Below are 20373 nucleotides of genomic sequence, written 5' to 3'. Positions count from 1 at the left end.
CACATCTGTAGCATTATTTCCCCACCCAGGGCCCTGACTGATAAGCAAGAATGCCATATAATAAAAATAATAATAATAATTACACAGACTTATCATGTGGCAAACACGATTCATCAAAAGTTTGCTTTAAAATAAATGAAATCACAACTTACTATAAATACAAGCCTGATCCAGTTTTAGAATCAGAATGCCACAAATTATATTATGACTGATCAGTTATTATAGATAAAACAATCCATAATAACCATCTGGATATCATAATACAGGATAAACAAAAAAGAACAACTTATTGAATAGTTACAGCCATTCCAAACACATGATAACATTCAGAAATCTGTGTGAAAAAAAACATCTGAAATATGCTGAATTAAAAGAGGAAATTGAAAGACTTTGGAACATGAACAGGATATACATTGTCCTGATAGTAATATCTACAACTGGTGTCATCCCAAAGGCACTACACAACAGCATTAAGCAATTAGGACTATACAGTAATATCTACGTAAATCTTCAGTAAGTCACACTACTAAACATCACTAAAATAGTCTGAAAGTTTCTGACAACTGACAAATGAGTGTACTTGGTTATGCCCATTCCTCAGGTTTTACCAGGTTGAGCTGAGAAAAAAAATATTAGATTAACTCTACCAAGAACAGGAGGAGGAAGAGGAATAACAGACAGATAACAGTCAGATAAAACATCTAAGGAGATATCTTCATCAACGAAAACAAGGTTCAGCCTCCAAGTGAGCATATACAATGCACTTATTCTATTGAGCTAAAGCGCGGAACAGGCCCTTCTGGCCATTTGACCTGCATCCTCCTGATTTAACTCCAGCCTAATCACGGGACAATTTACAAAGACCAATTAACCTCCCAGCCAGTAAGATTTTGGACTGTGGGAGAAACCAGAGCACCCGGAGGAAATCAACACGGTCACGTGGACAATGTACAAATGCTTTACAGACAGTGGCAGGTACTGAACCCAGGTCACAGGTACTGTAATGCATTTGTTCACCACTGTTACCCTGCTGCCCCACTCTGAATTCTGATAAGAAGTATACACCACTAAACTTAAATGAAAGCACAACCCAGAAAAAAGAAGAAATTATCACTACAGAGGAAAAAGTTAACTAGTGGAACACCATGACCCTTCATGTTCCAAAGTCTTTCCATGGAAGACATCCCCATGATCTGAACAACCTAGATGTTGACAAGGAAGCATCAAATACCTCGCTCAGACTTCTTCCCTGTTGCTGAGATAGTAATATAAGTTTTCAGGGGTACGCAAGTTAATAACGCCACTGTTTTGACTTCCTAGTTTTTTTACATTTGGGGATGTTAGATTTTAAAGGGGGAGAAGTGTTGTAATGTGAGCATTACTAAAAGTAAGTTAATACTAATTAGGATAATGAGGGGGGGTTCTACTTCCGTTCTTTTTACTTCCAGTGTGCTTTTTATATAGTGTGCCTGCCATGCCATACAGGTTGTGAAAGCCTCTGTATGTACGTAACGGTTTTGAAGTTCGAGATAAAGTTGTTTCTTGGGCATGAAGTTGTCGAGTGTGCCTTTTTCAAAGTAGAAGTTACCACACCTCTCTCCCAGGATATTGGTTCCCCTTGTGAATTATTGATTTTATTCTTCATTTGTATTTGATGTAATATTTGATTCTAGCTGAGTGTAATTTGTCTTTCTGTTTGTTTTTTATTTAGTATTTGTCATGCCAAAAGCTGAAGCTTGTGTTCGGAACAAAGTGCAACCATGTATCTCCTCCATTCTTGAAGCTTTGATGGGTCCAACAAGCAGAGGCTTCGCCGAAGTCAGGGATTTATTTTTCAAGGAAATTGTAGAAATAAATAAAAATATTTTGAATGAAGGAGGGAAGCAAAAGCTTGGGGAGGTGAGATGCAGAAAATGAACCATATATTGATACTGAACTAGCAGGTTGTTTAAGTTGAAAAGAATAAAATTTGAGTTGGCCACAGTTGCAAAGCTATCAATACATTGATATAATACCTGAAGTTTAGTCAAGCCAAATACATTCACTCATGGAACCCAAGTCTTTCAAACACATGACTTTAATTTTCTTGAGTTTCCTTGAATTATATTCTTTTATTTTGATATTGTTTCTTTGCGTCTACGCTTGTATTTGGCACTTTTTTGTTTCATTCAGTTTGAGATCTGGGTAAGTATCTGGAGAAGGAGAAGATGGCGGCGCGATGGCAGCGCGCGCGGCCTCTCCTGTGATGAATATCTGTTATCTGTCAGGTAGGGGACCGTGCACAATTCTGATTTGATGGAGACAGACGTGAGAGTACGGAGGAACATCTGGAAAACTTCTGAAGTGCTCGCTTCACTGCCGCTGCTACTGTGTGGTAACTGGAATCTCCAGAGCAGAAGGCCCCGAATCCTTGGCTTTGCGTGTTTCAGCGGCCGGGGCGAGGTCGAAGATGCTGGGCAGAGGATGGTGCTTGGGAGGCTGTATTGGAGGGCTGGTCGGAGGCTCGAAGTTTTCGGACGGATGGACTCAGTGTCGGCTGTGGTCAGCTGCTTCCAAGGCATCGGCAAGTTGACAGTGCCTAGAGGTTTATGGCAGGGAGTTTCTCCCTTTTGCCGCCTGCTATCAGGGACTCGGGAGTTGATCGACTCGGGGACTTTTGAGACTTTTTTTTACTGTGCCCGTGGTTTGTTCTTCATCAAATTATGGTATTGCTTTGCACTGCTGTAACTATATGTTATAATTATGTGGTTCTCTCAGTGTTAGTCTTTGATTTGTCCTGTTTTCTGTGATATCACTCTGGAGAAACATTGTATCATTTCTTAATGCATGTGTGCATTACTAAATTATTATAATAAAAGATATTATTATTATAAAAGAGGACTGAGTGTTCTCATAATCTAAAAAAGTACTGTGTTTTTCTCAGTTTGTTTTCAACTTGACATTTTCTTCTCATACTGAAATAACTTGTACTTTGGTCAGTTTTCTCAAAGTTGCTCTGCTTCAGTGTTATCTAGATGTTCCAGTTCAATTCCACAGGCATACATGAAGTAAAGTTGTTTTTTCTTGTAAGAGCTGTTAAATACTGAGATCCTTCCTACAGCTGTTGAAATCTCACTTTTTATTGCATTTAACTTATTGTCTGTTTTTAATTGTTTAAAATCATCTGCAGTTAAATTCTATTAAATGTAAGGCAACGAGCTGAAGTTCCAAAGGGGCCAGAACAGCTGCTGATTTATTACTTTTGTGTTTTTTAGTACATGGAGAAGCTAAGCTTGCTACCTTATCACCCAGTGAAGATGCAGAACTGTTATGAGCAACTTGAACAGCTGCAGCCACAGCTCAAGGAACTTCAGCAACGTTTCGATCTCTCCAGTCCAGTAGTCTTTGTCCAGCGTGGTCAGATTCTATTGAGAGAGGTATGTGGTGGATGAGATGTGAAAAAAAACTTCCTGTTAATTTAAAGTGTGCATGGAAATCATGTCTCAAACATTTAAGTCAGTTACTTGAAGAGGTGACCAAGAGGATTAATAGTATGATCCCACAGAGTGATCAAGCCCTTGTTTCTACTAATGAAAAGTTCTACTAATGTATGTTACCAAGAAGGCAACTCCCCCTCCTCTCTTACATGCACCTCTGTCACACCTGTAGTATCTGTATGCTGAGCTGTCTGTTTCCCCTTTCCTTCAACCATATTTCTATTATGGCTGTGATATTCCGGTTCCCAGCACCAATCAATTTAAAGTTCATCCACCTTATCTCTGAAGTGGGTGGCATTGAAATAAATGAGTTTAAACCAGTAGTCTTTCCTCTCCCTTTACTATGTTCCTGTCTATCTTGACAACTAAATTTTCTCTAATTGGTTATGGTATTATCCTCGATTTCTCATCAGCTACTCTGTTGCTCAGTGCCCCACCCCACTGCCGCTCCTGTTTAAATGCTCCTGAGCAGCACCAGCAAATCTCCCAGCCAAGATAACTGCCTCTAGTTCAGGTGCAACCACTCTCTTTTGATGAGAAAATATAAGGGTTAGACATAAACAGTGAAGATGTTTATCAGGAATTAGAGGGGTTTTGATCAGTTGGGAAGGTGGTCTAAGGAATGTAAAACACAATTTAATTTGGATAAGAGTGAGGCTTACTATTTTATGAAGAGGGTAGAGCTTTCACAATAAAGATAAGTCCATGGGATGTCATAGAGTCATAGAAAAATATAGCACAGAAATAGGCCCTTGCCCCATCTATTCTTGCTGAACCATTTAAGCTGTCTACTCCTATCAAGGTGCACCAGAACTATAGCTATCCATGCTCCTACCATCCATGTACCTATCCAAACTTCTCTGTGTTAGGGATCTAGAGCAACAACTGGATGAGTTTCGGTTTCTACGGGAGAGCGAGGATAAAATTGATGAAAGATACAGGGAAGTAGTCGCCCTGAAGTTGCAGGAGGCAAGTAGCTGGATGACTGTCAGGAGAAATAGAAAGAGGCAGTTAGAGCAGAGCACCCCTGTGGCCATTCCCCTCAAAAAGAAGTATCCCGCTTTGGATATTTTTGTGAGGGATGACCTCCTGTGAGAATGCAATGGCAACCGGGTTACAGACACTGGGCATAGGTCTGTAGTGCAGAAGGGAAAGAGAGAGGAGAAGGGAGCATTAGTGATAGGGGACTCCATAGTGAGGGAAAGAGACAGGAGATTCTGTGGACATGAATGGGACATCTGGATGGTTATATTGCCTCCCAGATGACAGGGTCATGGATGCCTCAGATCACATCCACAACATTTTCGAGAAGGAGGGGAAGCAGCCAGATGTCTTGGTACATATTGGTAACAATGACATAGGAAGGAAAAGCAATGAGGTCCTGAAATGAAAATTTAGAGAGCTGAGAAGCAGAACTTCCCTCGCAGTAATTTCTGGATTGCTGCCTGTGCCACGTGCCAGTGAGGGTAGAAACAGGATGAGTTGGTAGATAAATGGTGGCTGAGAAGCTGGTGCAGGAGGCAGGGCTTTAGGTTCTTGGATCTTTGGGATCTCTTCTAGGGGAGGTATGACCTGTTCAAAAGTGATGGATTGTACCTGAACCTGAGGTGGACCAATATTCTCGCAACATGTTTGTTAGAGCTGTTGGGGAGGGTTTAAACTAACTTGGCAGGGGGTGGGAATTGGCATGAAGGGACTCAGGATAGAATGGATGATAAAAAGTAAAGCTAGCATGCAGTCAGTTGTCGGGAAGAGCAGGCAGGTGATGGGACTTAGTTGCAGCCAACAGGCTGAGTATCAAATCATTAGGGATGCAGAATCAGAAAGGTTAGCAAATACAGTATTCAAGGTGTTGTATTGAAATGTAACATAAGAAATAAGGTGGATGATCTTGTTCAGTATTACAAATTGCCAGATATGATGTTGTGGCCATAGAAACCATAGAAAAACTACAGCACAGAAACAGGCCTTTTGGCCCTTCTTGGCTATGCCGAAACCATTTTCTGCCTAGTCCCACTGACCTGCACACGGACCATATCCCTCCATACACTTCCCATCCATGTATCTGTCCAATTTATTCTTAAATGTTAAAAAAGAACCTGCATTTACCACCTCGTCTGGCAGCTCATTCCATACTCCCACCCCTCTCTGTGTGAAGAAGCCCCCTCTAATGTTCCCTTTAAACTTTTCCTTCCTCACCCTTAACCCATGTCCTCTGGTTTTTTTCTCCCCTTGCCTCAGTGGAAAAAGCCTGCTTGCATTCACTCTATCTATACCCATCATAATTTTATATACCTCTATCAAATCTCCCCTCATTCTTCTACACTCTAGGGAATAAAGTCCTAACCTATTCAACCTTTCTCTGTAACTGAGTATCTCAAGTCCCAGCAAAATCCTTGTAAACCTTCTCTGTACTTTTTCAACCTTATTTATATCCTTCCTGTAATTTGGTGACCAAAACTGAACACAATACTCCAGATTCGGCCTCACCAATGCCTTATACAACCTCATCATAACATTCCAGCTCTTATACTCAATACTTCGATTAATAAAGGCCAATGTACCAAAAGCACTCTTTACGACCCTGTCTACCTGTGACACCACTTTTAGGGAATTTTGTATCTGTATTCCCAGATCCCTCTGTTCTACTGCACTCCTCAGTGCCTTACCATTAACCCTGTATGTTCTACCTTGGTTTGTCCTTCCAACGTGCAATACCTCACACTTGTCTGTATTAAACTCCATCTGCCATTTTTCAGCCCATTTTTCCAGCTGGTCCAAATCCCTCTGCAGGCTCTGAAAACCTTCCTCACTGTCTACTACACCTCCAATCTTTGTATCATCAGCAAATTTGCTGATCCAATTTACCACATTATCATCCAGATCATTGATATAGATGACAAATAACAATGGACCCAGCACTGATCCCTGTGGCACACCACTAGTCACAGGCCTCCACTCGGAGAAGCAATTCTCTATTACCACTCCTTGGCTTCTTCCATTGAGCCAATGTCTAATCTAATTTACCACCTCTCCATGTATACCAAGCGACTGAATTTTCCAAACTAACCTCCCATGCGGGACTTTGTCAAAGGCCTTACTGAAGTCCATGTAGACAATATCCACTGCCTTCCCTTCATCCACTTTCCTCGTAACCCCCTCGAAAAACTCCAATAGATTGGTCAAACATGACCTACCACGCACAAAGCCATGTTGACTCTCCCTAACAAGTCCCTGTCTATCCAAATACTTGTAGATTCTGTCTCTTAGTACTCCCTCCAATAACTTACCTACTACCGACGTTAAATTTACCGGCCTATAATTTCCCGAATTACTTTTCGATCCTTTTTTAAACAACAGAACAACATGAGCCACTCTCCAATCCTCCGGCATCTCACCTGTAGACAGCGACATTTTAAATATTTCTGCCAGGGCCCCTGCAATTTCAACACTTGTCTCCTTCAAGGTCCGAGGGAACACCCTGTCAGGTCCCGGGGATTTATCCACTTTAATTTTCCTCAAGACAGCAAGCACCTCCTCCTTTTCAATCTGTACAGTTTCCATGATCTCTGAATCGTGGCTGAAGGATGGTTGTAGTTGGGAACTGAATGTCCAAGATTACATGCTATATCAGAGGGGGATAGGAAGGTAGACAGAGGAGGTGCTGTGGCTCTACTGGTAAAGAATGGCATCAAATCAGTAGAAAGTTATGACATTGGATCACAAGATGTTAAATCCTTGTGGGTTGAGTTAAAAAACTGCAAGGCAAAAGAATGTTGATGGCAGTTATATACAGGCCTTCCAACAGTGGCTGGGAGGTGGATCACAGGTTACAACAGGAAATAGAAAAGGTGAGTCAAAAGGGCAATGTTATGGTAGTCATGGGAGATTTTAATCTGCAGGTCGATTGGGAAAATCAGGTTGGTTTTGGATCTCAAGAGAGTAAGTTTGTTGAATGCCTAAGTGATAGCTTTTTAGAGCAGTTTGTTGTGGACCCCACTAGGAGATCAGCTGTACTGGGTTTGGTGTATGTAATGAACCAAAGGCAATTAGGGAACTTAAGGTAAAAGATCCCTTAGGAACCAGTGATCACAATATGATTGTGTTCAACTTGAAATTTGATAGGGAGAAAGTAAGGTCTGATGTAGCAGTATTTCAGTGGAGTAAGGGAAATTACAGTGGTATTAGAGAGGTATTGACCAAAGTAAATTGGAAGGAGCTGCTGGCAGGGATGTCAGCAGAGCAGCAATGGTGTGCGTTTCTGGGAAAAATGAGGAATGTGCAGGATGTGTATTCCAAAAATGAAGAAATACTCAGATGGTAAAATAGTACAACCGGGCCTGACAAGGGAAATCAAAGCTACTGTAAAAGCAAAAGGGAGGGCATAAAGCAAAGCAAAAATTAGTGGGAAGATAGAAGATTGGGAAGTTTTTAAAAACCTACAGAGAGCAACTCAAAAAATCATTAGAGGGGAAAAGACGAAATATGAAAGCAATCTATCAAAGTGGATAGTAGAAGCTTTTTCAAGTATGTTAAAAATAATAGGGAAATGAAAGTAGATATAGGACTGCTAGAAAATGAAGCAGGAGAAATCTTAACAGGGGACAAAGAAATGGGTGATGAACTAAATGAGTGTTTTGCGTCAGTCTTCACTGTGGAAGTCACCAGCAGCATGCCTGATGTAGTGTGTGACAGAAGGGAATTGAATTGAATTTATTTCTTACATCCTTCACATACATGTTACATCCTTCACATACATGAGTAAAAATCTTTGTTAATCCTCCATCTAAATGTGCCATGTGTAATCATAGTAATTTATAATAATTTATAATAAATAGAACAGTCAATGTAATATAGAGTACCTGTACCCTCAAATCAGCGTGAGTTCATCAGTCTGCTGGCCTAGTGGAAGAAGCTGTCCCGGAGCCTGTTGTCCTGGCTTTTATGCTCCGGTACCGCTTCCCGGATAATAGCAGTTGGAATAGATTGTGTTTGGGATGACTTGGGTCCCCAATGATCCTACAGGCCCTTTTTATACATCTATCCTTGTAATTGCCCTGAATCATGGGAAGTTCACAACGACAGATGTGCTGGGCTGTCTGCAGAATCTTGCGATTAAGGGAGGTCATCATCACCATCATCATCATCCTCAGGTGTCATGCCCAGTTTGAGCTTTGACTGCCATGGCCCACACACCTGTTTCGGGTCAAGTGGATCAATTTATTGGTATTCATTTCCAATTCTCTGGCTACTGTCTCCATTATTTCTCTTTGTCTTCCTCTTGCTTTCTTCCCTTCAATCTTTCCCATAATTACAGTGCATTCTAACTGCTCTTTCCAAATCACATGTCCAATGAAGTTACGTTGCCTTTTCATGATCTCATGCATTATTTCTCTTCTTGTGTTTGCTCTGTTCTTGACATCTTCGTTAGATATTCGTTTCATCCATGATATTCTTTGCATCCTCCTCAAAAACCATATTTCTGCTGCTACAATTCGTTTCCTCATGTTACTAGATATTGTCCAACATTCTGAACCATATAACATAACTGGATAAACATAACATTTCAGTACTCTGATGCCTAGTTTGGTATTGGTCAGTATACTCTTCATTCTCATAAAGGTGTCTTTTGCTATCCCTATTCTTCTTTTGACGTCCAAGTCGCACCTGCCATCTGATGTCATCTAGCTTCCTAAGTAGCAAAAGTTCTTCCCTTGTTTTATGTCTTCCCCATTTATTCTCAGCCAGCAGATAGGATTTTCCTTCTTTTTGGATATTACCATACATTCTGTCTTTTTGCAGTTGATAGACAGACCCATTTTTGCACTTTCTTCAACAATTATATCAATTAAGTTTTGTAGTTGTTCCTCCGTACTTGCAATTCACAGTGTCATCTGCATATCTGAAATTATTGATGTTTTCATTGCTAACTTTGATTCCCAAGATGTCTCTTATTTTTTGTTAAATTGTTTCACTGTACACATTAAATAAATCAGGGGAGAAAACACACCCTTGTCTAACGCCTCTCTTGATTTTCATAAACTGACTCATTTCTCCATCTATTCTTACAGCGGCAGTTTGTTCCCAGTACAGATTTCTGATTAGGCGGAGGTCTTTCGAATCTAGATCTAGAGTTTTCTGTAATATTTCAAATAACTTATTGTGTTTCATTTTATCAAATGCTTTTTGTGTAGTTGATAAAACAAACAAACAAATCTTTTTGCACTTGAATACCTCGTTCTGATAGTACCCTTAACATCAAAATTGTGTTTCTTGTTCCATTGTCTTTCACAAAACCACATTTTTCTTTGCCTATTTCAGCTTGTATCTTACTTTTAGCTCTTGTCATCAAAATTCTTAGAAGTATCTTGGTGATATGACTCATTAAACTTATGGTCCTATGTAATTCACATTCTATTGCTCCAGCTTTCTTAGGAAGAGTGATAAATACTGATTTTTTTTCATCTCTTCTGGTATTATTCCAGTCTCATCAATGTCATTGATTAAATCAGTAAGTTTTTCAATTCCACAATCTTCAAGGGCAATAATTTGTTCTATTACTACTTCATCAGGACCTGCTGCCTTTCCTTTCTTCATCTTGATTTTAAAATACTTGGACCTTCAATGTTTTTTCTTAATTTCTGGTTTTTCACTTCAATTGTCTTCAAACAATTCCTGAATATACTCAGTCCACCTGTTCATAATCTCATCTTTTTCATGATAATGATACCGTCCTTTGCTTTCAAACATCCACCTGAAGAACAGAGGAGCTTCTTACCAGTGATATTCTTGATTTGTTGATGTAACCTTTTTGGATCAGTAATAGGGATTTTTTCTATTTGCTCATATTCCTGGTTTAACCATTCTTCTTTGGCTTTTTGACGTAAGCTTTTAACTTTTTTTTTTATCCAAGGACTTATATTTCATTGGATTTGCTTTTTTCTGTCTCCTTTCTTCCATTCGATTTTTGATTTCATCTGTCATCCATTTATTCTTTGTTCCTCTTTTTTTTAGGAATCACTAACTTTGCTGATTATACCAAGGCATCCTTTAGAGAATTAAATTTTATTTCTACATTATTTCTTTCGGAAATAGTAGGGGACCGAGGGTCTATTGAGATGGAGGAACTGAGGGAAATACATGTTAGTAGGGAAGTGGTGTTAGGTAAATTGAAGGGATTAAAGGCAGATAAATCCCCAGGGCCAGATGGTCTGCATCCCAGAGTGCTTAAGTAAGTAGCCCAAGAAATAGTGGATGCATTAGTGATAATTTTTCAAAACTCTTTAGATTCTGGATTAGTTCCTGAGGATTGGAGGGTGGCTAATGTAACCCCGCTTTTTAAAAAAGGAGGGAGAGAGAAACCGGGGAATTATAGACCGGTTAGCCTAACGTCGGTGGTGGGGAAACTGCTCGAGTCAGTTATCAAAGATGTGATAACAGCACATTTGGGAAGCAGTGAAATCATCGGACAAAGTCAGCATGGATTTGTGAAAGGAAAATCATGTCTGACGAATCTCATAGAATTTTTTGAGGATGTAACTAGTAGAGTGGATGGGGAGAACCAGTGGATGTGGTATATTTGGATTTTCAAAAGGCTTTTGGCAAGGTCCCACACAGGAGATTAGTGTACAAACTTAAAGCACACAGTGTTGGGGGTATGGTATTGATGTGGATAGAGAATTGATTGGCAGACAGGAAGCAAAGAGTGGGAATAAACGGGACCTTTTCGGAATGGCAAGCAGTGACTAGTGTGGTATCGCAAGGCTCAGTGCTGGGACCCCAGTTGTTTATAATATATATTAATGACTTAGACGAGGGAATTAAATGCAGCATCTCCAAGTTTGTGGATGACACAAAGCTGGATGGCAGTGTTAGCTGTGAGGAGGATGCTAAGAGGATGCAGGGTGACTTGGATAGGTTAGGTGAGTGGTCTAATTCATGGCAGATGCAATTTAATGTGGATAAATGTGAGGTTATCCACTTCGGTGGCAAGAACAGGAAAACAGATTATTATCTGAATGGTGGCTGATTAGGAAAGGGGGAGGCACAACGAGACCTGGGTATCATGGTACACCAGTCATTGAAAGTGGGCATGCAGGTACAGCAGGCGGTGAAAAAGGCGAATGGTATGCTGGCATTCATAGCAAGAGGATTCGAGTACAGGAGCAGGGAGGTACTACTGCAGTTGTACAAGGCCTTGGTGAGACCACACCTGGAGTATTGTGTGCAGTTTTGGTCCCCTAATCTGAGGAAAGACATTCTTGCCATAGAGGGAGTACAAAGAAAGTTCACCAGATTGATTCCTGGGATGGCAAGACTTTCATATGATGAAAGACTGGATCGACTAGGCTTATACTCTTTGGAATTTAGAAGATTGAGGGGGGATCTTATTGAAACGTATAAAATTCTAAAGGGATTGGATAGGCTAGATGCAGGAAGATCGTTCCCGATGTTGGGGAAGTCCAGAACGAGGGGTCACAGTTTGAAGATAAAGGGGAAGCCATTTAGGACCAAGATGAGGAAAAACTTCTTCACACAGAGAATGGTGGATCTGTGGAATTCTCTGCCACAGGATACAGTTGAGGCCAGTTCATTGGATATATTTAAGACCATAGACCATAAGACAAAGGAGCAGAAGTAGGCCATTTGGCCCATCGAGTCTGCTCCACCATTTTATCATGAGCTGATCCATTCTCCCATTTAGTCCCACTCTCCCGCCTTCTCACCATAACCTTTGATGCCCTGGCTACTCAGATACCTATCTCTGCCTTAAATACACCCAATGACTTGGCCTCCACTGCTGCCCGTGGCAACAAATTCCATAGATTCATCACCCTCTGACTAAAAAAATTTCTTTGCATTTCTGTTTTGAATGGGCGCCCTTCAATCCTTAAGTCATGCCCTCTCGTACTAGACTCCCCCGTCATGGGAAAGAACTTTGCCACATCCACTCTGTCCATGCCTTTTAACATTCGAAATGTTTCTGTGAGGTCTCCCTTCATTCTTCTAAACTCCAAGGAATACAGTCCAAGAGCGGACAAACGTTCCTCATATGTTAACCCTCTCATTCCCGGAATCATTCTAGTGAATCTTCTCTGTACCCTCTCCAGCGTCAGCACATCCTTTCTTAAATAAGGAGACCAAAACTGCCCACAGTACTCCAAGTGAGGTCTCACCAGCGCCTTATAGAGCCTCAGAGGGAGTTAGGTATGGCCCTTGTTGCTAAAGGGATCGGGGGTATGGAGAGAAGGCAGGTACAGAGTTCTGAGTTGGATGATCAGCCATGATCATACTGAATGGCGGTGCAGGCTCGAAGGGCCGAATGGCCTACTCCTGCACCTATTTTCTATGATTGCTATCATCTTCAACAGATTCTATTTCTAGACTTTGAAATCTATTCCTTACTTCAATTGTAAATTTTGGTCTTAAGTTTTCTTCTTTAATTAATTGCAGGTAGTCAAGGGATTGTTCAGGTATTTGCTTCTTTAGTTTTTTAAGTTTTACTTTTGTATGACATACTACTGGGTTATGGTCACTATTACAGTCTGCACCTGGATATGTTTTGCATTGAGTCACTGAGTTTCTAAATCTTTGGTTTATAGTAATGAAGTCAATTTGACTTCTAGTGTTATCACCTGGACTTTTCCAGGTCCACAAGCGTCTTGGATGGTTTTTAAAGTAGGTATTCATAATGACCTGATTATTCATCCTGCGCCATTCTACCCATTTCTCGCCTCTTTCATTTCTTTCCCCTAGTCCAAATTTCCCTGTGGTATTTCCATAATGCCGCTGTATATGATGGTCTTTTTTTTAAACCTTTGGCGCTGTACGTCACACGCCTGTGCAGTCTAGCCTTTTTTCCCAGAGCAGTGGAGAAAAGAAAACACTTCTCTCCGAGATTCCTTACTCCTTCGCTCTCAGCTGCTTGCCCTGATTTTAAAAAGACGGTTGAAAATTCCTCTTCTTTTTAAACCTTTGGCGCTCTACGTCACATGCTTGCGCAGTCTAGCCTCTTTTCCCCGAGCAGTCGAGAAAAAAAAACACTTCTCTCCGAGATTCCTTACTCCTTCACTCTTAGCCGCTTGCTCCGATTTGCTCTGCTTGCCCAATGTCCTAAAACACTTTTTGCCATGTTTTCATCCATAAGAATTACTACTCCATTAGTATGGGATGTTCCACAAGAATAAACTAGTGTTTTATTTCTAATCTGACATGTTCCAGCACCTATCCAACAAGTTTCGCTAATTCCCATGAATTCCCATGATGTTAATCCTTACTTTCCATTTCATTTATCACATTGTCCAATCTTCCTGCTTGATATAGGGTTCTTACATTCCAAGTGGCAATTAAGGGAAGTACAGTTCCCATGCCAGGCAGTGATGCAGCCAATCAGGATGCTCTCAACTGTGCCCCTGTAGAAAGTTCTTAGGATTTGGGGACCCATACCAAACTTCCTCAACTATCTGAGGTGGAAGAGGCGCTGCTGTGCCTTTTTCACCACACAGTTGGTGTGTACAGACCACGTGAGGTCCTCGGTGATGTGGATGCCAAGGAACTTAAAGCTGTTTACCCTCTCAACCCCAGATTCATCGATGTCAATAGGGGTTAGCTCGTCTCCATTCCTACTGTAATTCATAACCAGCAACTTTGTTTTTGCGACATTGAGGGAGAGGTTGTTTTCTTGACAGCACTATGTTAGAGAGATGACTTCTTTCCTGTAGGCCACCTTGTCATTGTTTGCAATAAGGCCAATCAATGTAGTGTCATTGGCAAATTTAATTCGCAGATTGGAGTTGTGGATGGCGGTACAGTCGTGGGTATACAGGGAGTAAAGGAGGGGACTCAGTACACAGTCCTGAGGGGCTCCTGTATTGAGAGTCAGAGAGTTTGGAGGTGAGGGAGCCCACTCTTGCAACCTGCTGGTGATCTGACACAAAGTCCAGGATCCAACTGCACAAGGCAGGGTCAAGGCTGAGGTCTTTGAGCTGCTTGTCAAGCCTGGAAGGAACTATGGTGTTGAATGCTGAATTGTAGTCTAAGAACAGCATTCTCGCATAAGCATCCTTCTTCTCCAGATGTGTAAGGATGGTGTGTAGAGCAGTGGCTATTGCATCGTCTGTCGATCGGTTATGTCGGTAAGCAAATTATAGGGGTCCATTTTAGGTGGTAGCAAGCTGCAGATATAATCCTTGGCCAGCCCGTCAAAGCATTTGCTTATTATTGAGGTGAGTGCGATAGGACGCCAGTCGTTCAGACATGTTACCTTGATCTTTCTTGGTAATGGGACAATGGTGGATAATTTGAAGCTGGAGGGCACTCTACACTGGGAGAGGGAGAGATTAAAAATATCAGTAAACACACCTGCTAGTTGTGCTACATACATCCTGAGTACTCACCCTGGGATGCTGTCCGGTCCCGCAGCCTTGCGACTGTCCACTCATTGGAAACACCTGTCTACCTCAGCCTCAGAAGTGACCAGGTTGCAGGTCGTAGCTGTGGCTTTCCTCGGAGGCTCAGAGTTAGCGACATCGAACCGAGCATAAAAGCGATTGAGCTCATCTGGCAGAGAGGCCGTGATGTTGGCGGCACCACAACATTTGGCTTTGAAGATGGTATGCAGCCCTCTGCACAAGTCACATGTGCTATTCGTTGTGAACCTTGACTCAATCTTGTCCCTGTATTGTTGTTTCGCAGACTTGAGAGCTTTGCACAGATCATAGCTGCTTTTCTTGAGCTCTAGTTGATTGCCGGCGATGTAAGCTCAATGTCATGCTGTAAGTGCTGCTGGCACGGAACTAAATTGATCCAGGGTTTCAGGTTCAGGAAGACCCTGACTGACTTCTGGGGAACAACATCGTTGATGCACTTCTAGATGAAGCACGTGACTCCTTCAGTGAACTTGGAAACATCCTTATCATGGAAGACATTCCAGTCGACGTCATTGAAGCAGTCCTGCAGCATGGACCCTAATTGGTCGGACCAACAGTGGGCGGTTTTAATTATGGCCACCTCTTGTTTCAGCTTCTGCCTGTACGTCGGCAAAAGCAGGATCGAAGAGTGATCTGATTTTCCAAAAGCAGGGCGAAGGAGAGCTTTGTAAGCATTGCGGTAGGGAGTGTAGCAGTGGTCAAGTGTGTTATCTCCACGAGTGCTCACCTGGATATGCTGAGAAAACTTTGGGGAGACTTTTGTCAGTGACGCTTGATTAAAGTCACCGACGACAATGAAGACAGCCTCAGGGTGTGCAGTCTCCAACATGTTGATGGTCTCGTATAGTTCCTTGAGAGCCAGGTCAGTGTCAGCCTGCTAAGAATGTACACCACTGTTATGATAACAGCCGTGAATTCCCTAGGCAGTCAGTAGGGTCTGCACAGCAGCACCAGGTATTCCAGGTCTGGGGAGCAAAAGGATTTGAGTACTTGCACATTCTGGGGGTTGCACTAAGCATTGTTGACCATGAAGCATATCCCCTCCTCCTTTACTCTTCCCAGTGAGGTTTTTCGACCTGTCTGCCTAGAACAGGGAGAACCCAGAGGACTCCTGTATTGAGAGTCAGAGAGTTGGAGGTGAGGGAGCCCACTCTTACAACCTGCTGGTGATCTGACACAAAGTCCAGGATCCAACTGCACAAGGCAGGGTCAAGGCTGAGGTCTTTGAGCTAAGTTTGCTGACGATACGAAGATAGGTGGAGGGGCCTGTAGTGCTGAGGAAACGGAGAGTCTGCAGAGAGACTTGGATAGATTGGAAGAATGGGCAAAGAAGTGGCAAATGAAATACAATGTTGGAAAGTGTATGGTTATGCACTTTGGCAGAAAAAATAAACGGGCAGACTATTATTTAAATGGGGAAAGAATTCAAAGTTCTGAGATGCAACGGGACTTGGGAGTCCTCGTGCAGGATTCCCTTAAAGTTAACCTCCAGGTTGAGTCAATAGTGAAGAAGGCGAATGCAATGTTGGCATTCATTTCTAGAGGAATAGAGTATAGGAGCAGGGATGTGATGTTGAGGCTCTATAAGGCGCTGGTGAGACCTCACTTGGAGTACTGTGGGCAGTTTTAGTCTCCTTATTTAAGAAAGGATGTGCTGACGTTGGAGAGGGTACAGAGGAGATTCACTGGAATGATTCCAGGAATGAGAGGGTTAACATATGAGGAACGTTTGTCCGCTCTTGGACTGTATTCCTTGGAGTTTAGAAGAATGAGGGGAGACCTCATAGAAACATTTCGAATGTTAAAAGGCATGGACAGAGTGGATGTGGCAAAGTTGTTTCCCATGATGGGGGAGTCTAGTACGAGAGGGCATGACTTCAGGATTGAAGGGCGCCCTTTCAGAACAGAAATGCGAAGAAATTTTTTTAGTCAGAGGGTGGTGAATCTATGGAATTTGTTGCCACGGGCAGCAGTGGAGGCCAAGTCATTGGATGTATTTAAGGCAGAGATTGATAGGTATCTGAGTAGCCAGGGCATCAAAGGTTATGGTGAGAAGGCAGGGCAGTGGGACTAAATAGGATAAAATGGATCAGCTCATGATAAAATGGCGGAGCAGACTCGATGGGCCGAATGGCCTACTTCTGCTCCTTTGTCTTATGGTCTTATGGACTCAATGGCATGATCCGGTATCTCCTCCGTCAGCCAGGTCTGATGGAGAAGATCCTGAGAGGCAGGATTTATGAACATTTGGAGAGGCATAATATGATTAGGAGTAGTCAGCATGGCTTTGTCAAAGGCAGGTTGTGCCTTACGAGCCTGATAAAATTTTTTGAAGATGTGACTAAACACATTGATGAATGTAGAGCAGTAGATGTAGTGTATATGGATTTCAGCAAGGCATTTGATAAGGTACCCAAGGCAAAGCTTATTGAGAAAGTAAGGAGGCATGAAATCCAAGTGGACACTGCTTTGTTGATCCAGAATTGACTTACCCACAGAAGGCAAACAATGGTTGTAGACGGTTATATTTCTGCATAGAGGTCGGTCACCAGTGATGTGCCTCAGGGATCTGTTCTGGGACCCCTTCTCTTCCTGATTTTTATAAATGACCTGGATGAGGAAGTAGAGGGACGGGTTAGTAAAGTTGTTGATGACACAAAGGTTTAGGGTGTTGTGAATAGTGTGGAGGGCTGTCAGAGGACACAGCAGAACAATGATAGATGCAAAACTGGGCTGAAAAGTGGCAGATGGAGTACAACCCAGATAAGTGTGAGGTGATTCATTTTGGTAGGTCAAATATGATGGCAGAATATAGTATTAATGGTAAGACTCTTGGCAGTGTGGAGGATCAGAGTGATCTTGGGGTTCAAGTCCATAGGACAATCAAAGCTGCTGTGCAGGTTGACTCTGTGGTTAAGAAGGCATATGGTGCATTGGCCTTCATCAATAGTGGGATTGAGTTTAATAGCCGAGAAGTGATGTTACAGCTATATAAGACCCTGGTCAGACCCACTGTGCTCAGTTCTGGTCACCTCATTACAGGAAAGATATGGAAACTATAGAAAGGGTGCAGAGGAGATTTACAAGGATGTTGCCTGGGTTGGGAAGCATGCCTTATGAGAATAGGTGGAGTGAACTCAGCCTTTTTTCTTGGAGCGACGGAGGATGAGAGGTGTATAAGATGATGACAGACATTCATCGTGTGGATAGCCAAAGGTTTTTCCCCAGGGCTGAAATGGCTAACACGAGGGGGTGTAGTTTTAAGGTGCTTGGAAATTGGTGTCGAGTGGATGTCAGGTTTATGGTTTTCACACAGAGTGGTAGGTGCATGGAAATCAATGCTGGCGGCATTGGTGGAAGCAGATACAACAGGGTCTTTTAAGAGCCCTTTAGGTAGGTACACGGAGCTTAAAAAAATAGAGGGCTATGTGCTAGGGAAATTCTAGGCAGTGTCTCGAGTAAATTACATGGTCAGCACAACATTGTGAGCCAAAGGGCCTGTAATGTGCTTTAAATTTCTATGTTCTATGAAACATCCTCTCCACAACTACTGTATCAATGCCTTTCAATGGGTTTCAATTAGGTCATCCCTCATTCTTCTGAATTCTGGTGAATACAGGCCTAAAGCCATCAAACACTCTTCATATGACAAACCATTCAATCCTAGAATCATTTTAAGGAAATTCCTTTGAACCCTCTCCAGTGTCAGCACATCCCTTATAATATAAGGGACTCAAAACTGCTCAAAATACTCCAAGTGAAGCATCGGCAGTGCTTTATAAAGCCCCAACATTACATCCTTGCTCTTATATTCTAGACCTCTTGACATGAAAGCCAACATTGTATTTTCCTTCCTCATCACAGACTCATCCTGCAAATTAACCTTTAGGAAATCATGAACAAGACTCTCAAGTACCTTTGTCTCTCAGATTATTGAATTTTCTCTCTATTTAGAAAATAGTCTACATTTTTATTTCTTCTACCATAGTGACATTTCCGAACACTGTATTCTATCTGCTACTTAATTTGCTGATTCTCCTAATACAAGTCCTCTTGTAGCCTCTCTACTTCCTCAAAACTACCTGCCCCTCTACCTATCTTCGTATTGTCCCCAAACTTTGCAGCAAAGACATCAGTTCCAACATGCAAGTCATTGACATATAACATAAAAAGAAATGGTCCCACACAGACTCCTGTAAAACACCACTAGTCACTGGCAGCCAGCCAGACTCCCTTTATTCCCACCCTTTGCCTCCTGTTAATCAGCCACTGGTGTAACCATGCTAATATCTTTCCCGTAATACCATGGGCTCTTAACTTCATGTGCGGCACCTTGTCAAAGGCCTTCTGAAAATCCAAATACACAACATCAACCAATTCTCCTTTGTCTGTCCTGCTTGTTATTTCTTCAAAGAGTTCCAACAGATTTGTTGGGCACGATTTTCCTTTGAGAAAACTATGCTGACCTCGGCCTGTTTTATCATGTGCCTTCAAGTACCCCAAAACCACATCCTTGCATTTCAACATCTTCCCAACCACTGAGGTCAGACTTACTGACTTATAATCTTCTTTCTTCTGTCTCTGTCCGTTCTTGAAGAGTGAAGTGACATTTGCAATTTTCCAGTCTTCTAGAACCATTTCAGAATCTAGTGATTCTTGAAAGATCATTACTAATGTTTCCACAGTCTCTTTAGCCACCTCTTTCAGAACCGTAGGGTGTACACCATCTGATCCAGGTGACTTATGTACCTTCAGACCTTTTAGTTTCCCAAGAACCTTCTCTCTAGTTATGGTAACTTCGCGCACTTCTGACCCCTGACACTCTCGAACTTCCAACATACTGCTAGTGTCTTCCAGAGTGAAGGCTGATGTGAAATGCTTCTTCAGTTTGTCTGCCATTTCCTTGTCCCCCATTACTACCTCTCCAACATCGTTTTCCAGAAGTCCAATATCCACCCTCGCCTCTTTTACAATTTACGTATCTGCAGAAACTTTTGGTATCCTCTTTAGTATTGTTGTCTAGCTTACTTTTGTATTCCATCTTTACCTTAATGATTTTTTAGTTACCTTCTGTTGATTTTTAAAAGCTTCCCAATCCCCTTAACTTCCCACCAATTTTTTCTCTATTGTATGCCCTCTCTTTGGTTTTTATGTTGGCTTTGACTTCTCTTGTTAGCCACGGTTGTATCTTCTTGCCTTTTATATACTACCTCCTCTTTGGGATGTATATATCCTGTGCCTTGCATATTAGTTCCTGAAATTCCAGCTGCTTTTGCTGTGCCTTCATCCCTGAGGGTATTCTTTTCCAATCAATTCTGGCCAACTACTCTCTTATGCCTCTATCATTCCCTTTACTCCACTGTAATACTGGTACATCTGACTTTAGCTTTTCCTTCTCAAATTTCAAGGTGAATTTGATCATATTATGATCACTTGCCCCTAAGGATTCTTTTACCTTAAGCTTTCTG

At 41.9% G+C, this 20373-nt stretch overlaps 1 protein-coding gene and 1 long non-coding RNA gene across 3 annotated transcripts in view; one reads left to right on the top strand and one right to left on the bottom strand.

Moving 5' to 3' along the window:
- The window catches only part of LOC134359723 (uncharacterized), a 112675-nt gene that overhangs the window by 10168 nt on the left and 82134 nt on the right, over window positions 1-20373 (bottom strand). The window contains exon 3 of one of the 2 annotated variants that reach the window (XR_010021185.1): window positions 17398-17515. This is a non-coding gene — a long non-coding RNA (uncharacterized LOC134359723). Of the gene's footprint in view, window positions 1-16974; window positions 17516-20373 lie in introns of those variants that run through there. The other variant, XR_010021186.1, reaches the window with a different exon arrangement.
- niban2b (niban apoptosis regulator 2b) overlaps window positions 1-20373 on the top strand; it is a 338559-nt gene that overhangs the window by 257407 nt on the left and 60779 nt on the right. Inside the window, exons 9-10 of the mRNA XM_063073243.1 lie at window positions 1712-1899; window positions 3255-3416. Coding sequence (XP_062929313.1) covers window positions 1712-1899; window positions 3255-3416 — 350 coding nt within the window. The remainder of the gene's footprint in view (window positions 1-1711; window positions 1900-3254; window positions 3417-20373) is intronic.

Source organism: Mobula hypostoma, chromosome 21, assembly GCF_963921235.1.
Source record: "Mobula hypostoma chromosome 21, sMobHyp1.1, whole genome shotgun sequence".
In the NCBI taxonomy this organism is placed as follows: domain Eukaryota; kingdom Metazoa; phylum Chordata; class Chondrichthyes; order Myliobatiformes; family Myliobatidae; genus Mobula; species Mobula hypostoma.
Note: the sequence above shows the minus strand (reverse complement) of the source record. Positions and strands in the feature narration are given on the sequence as shown.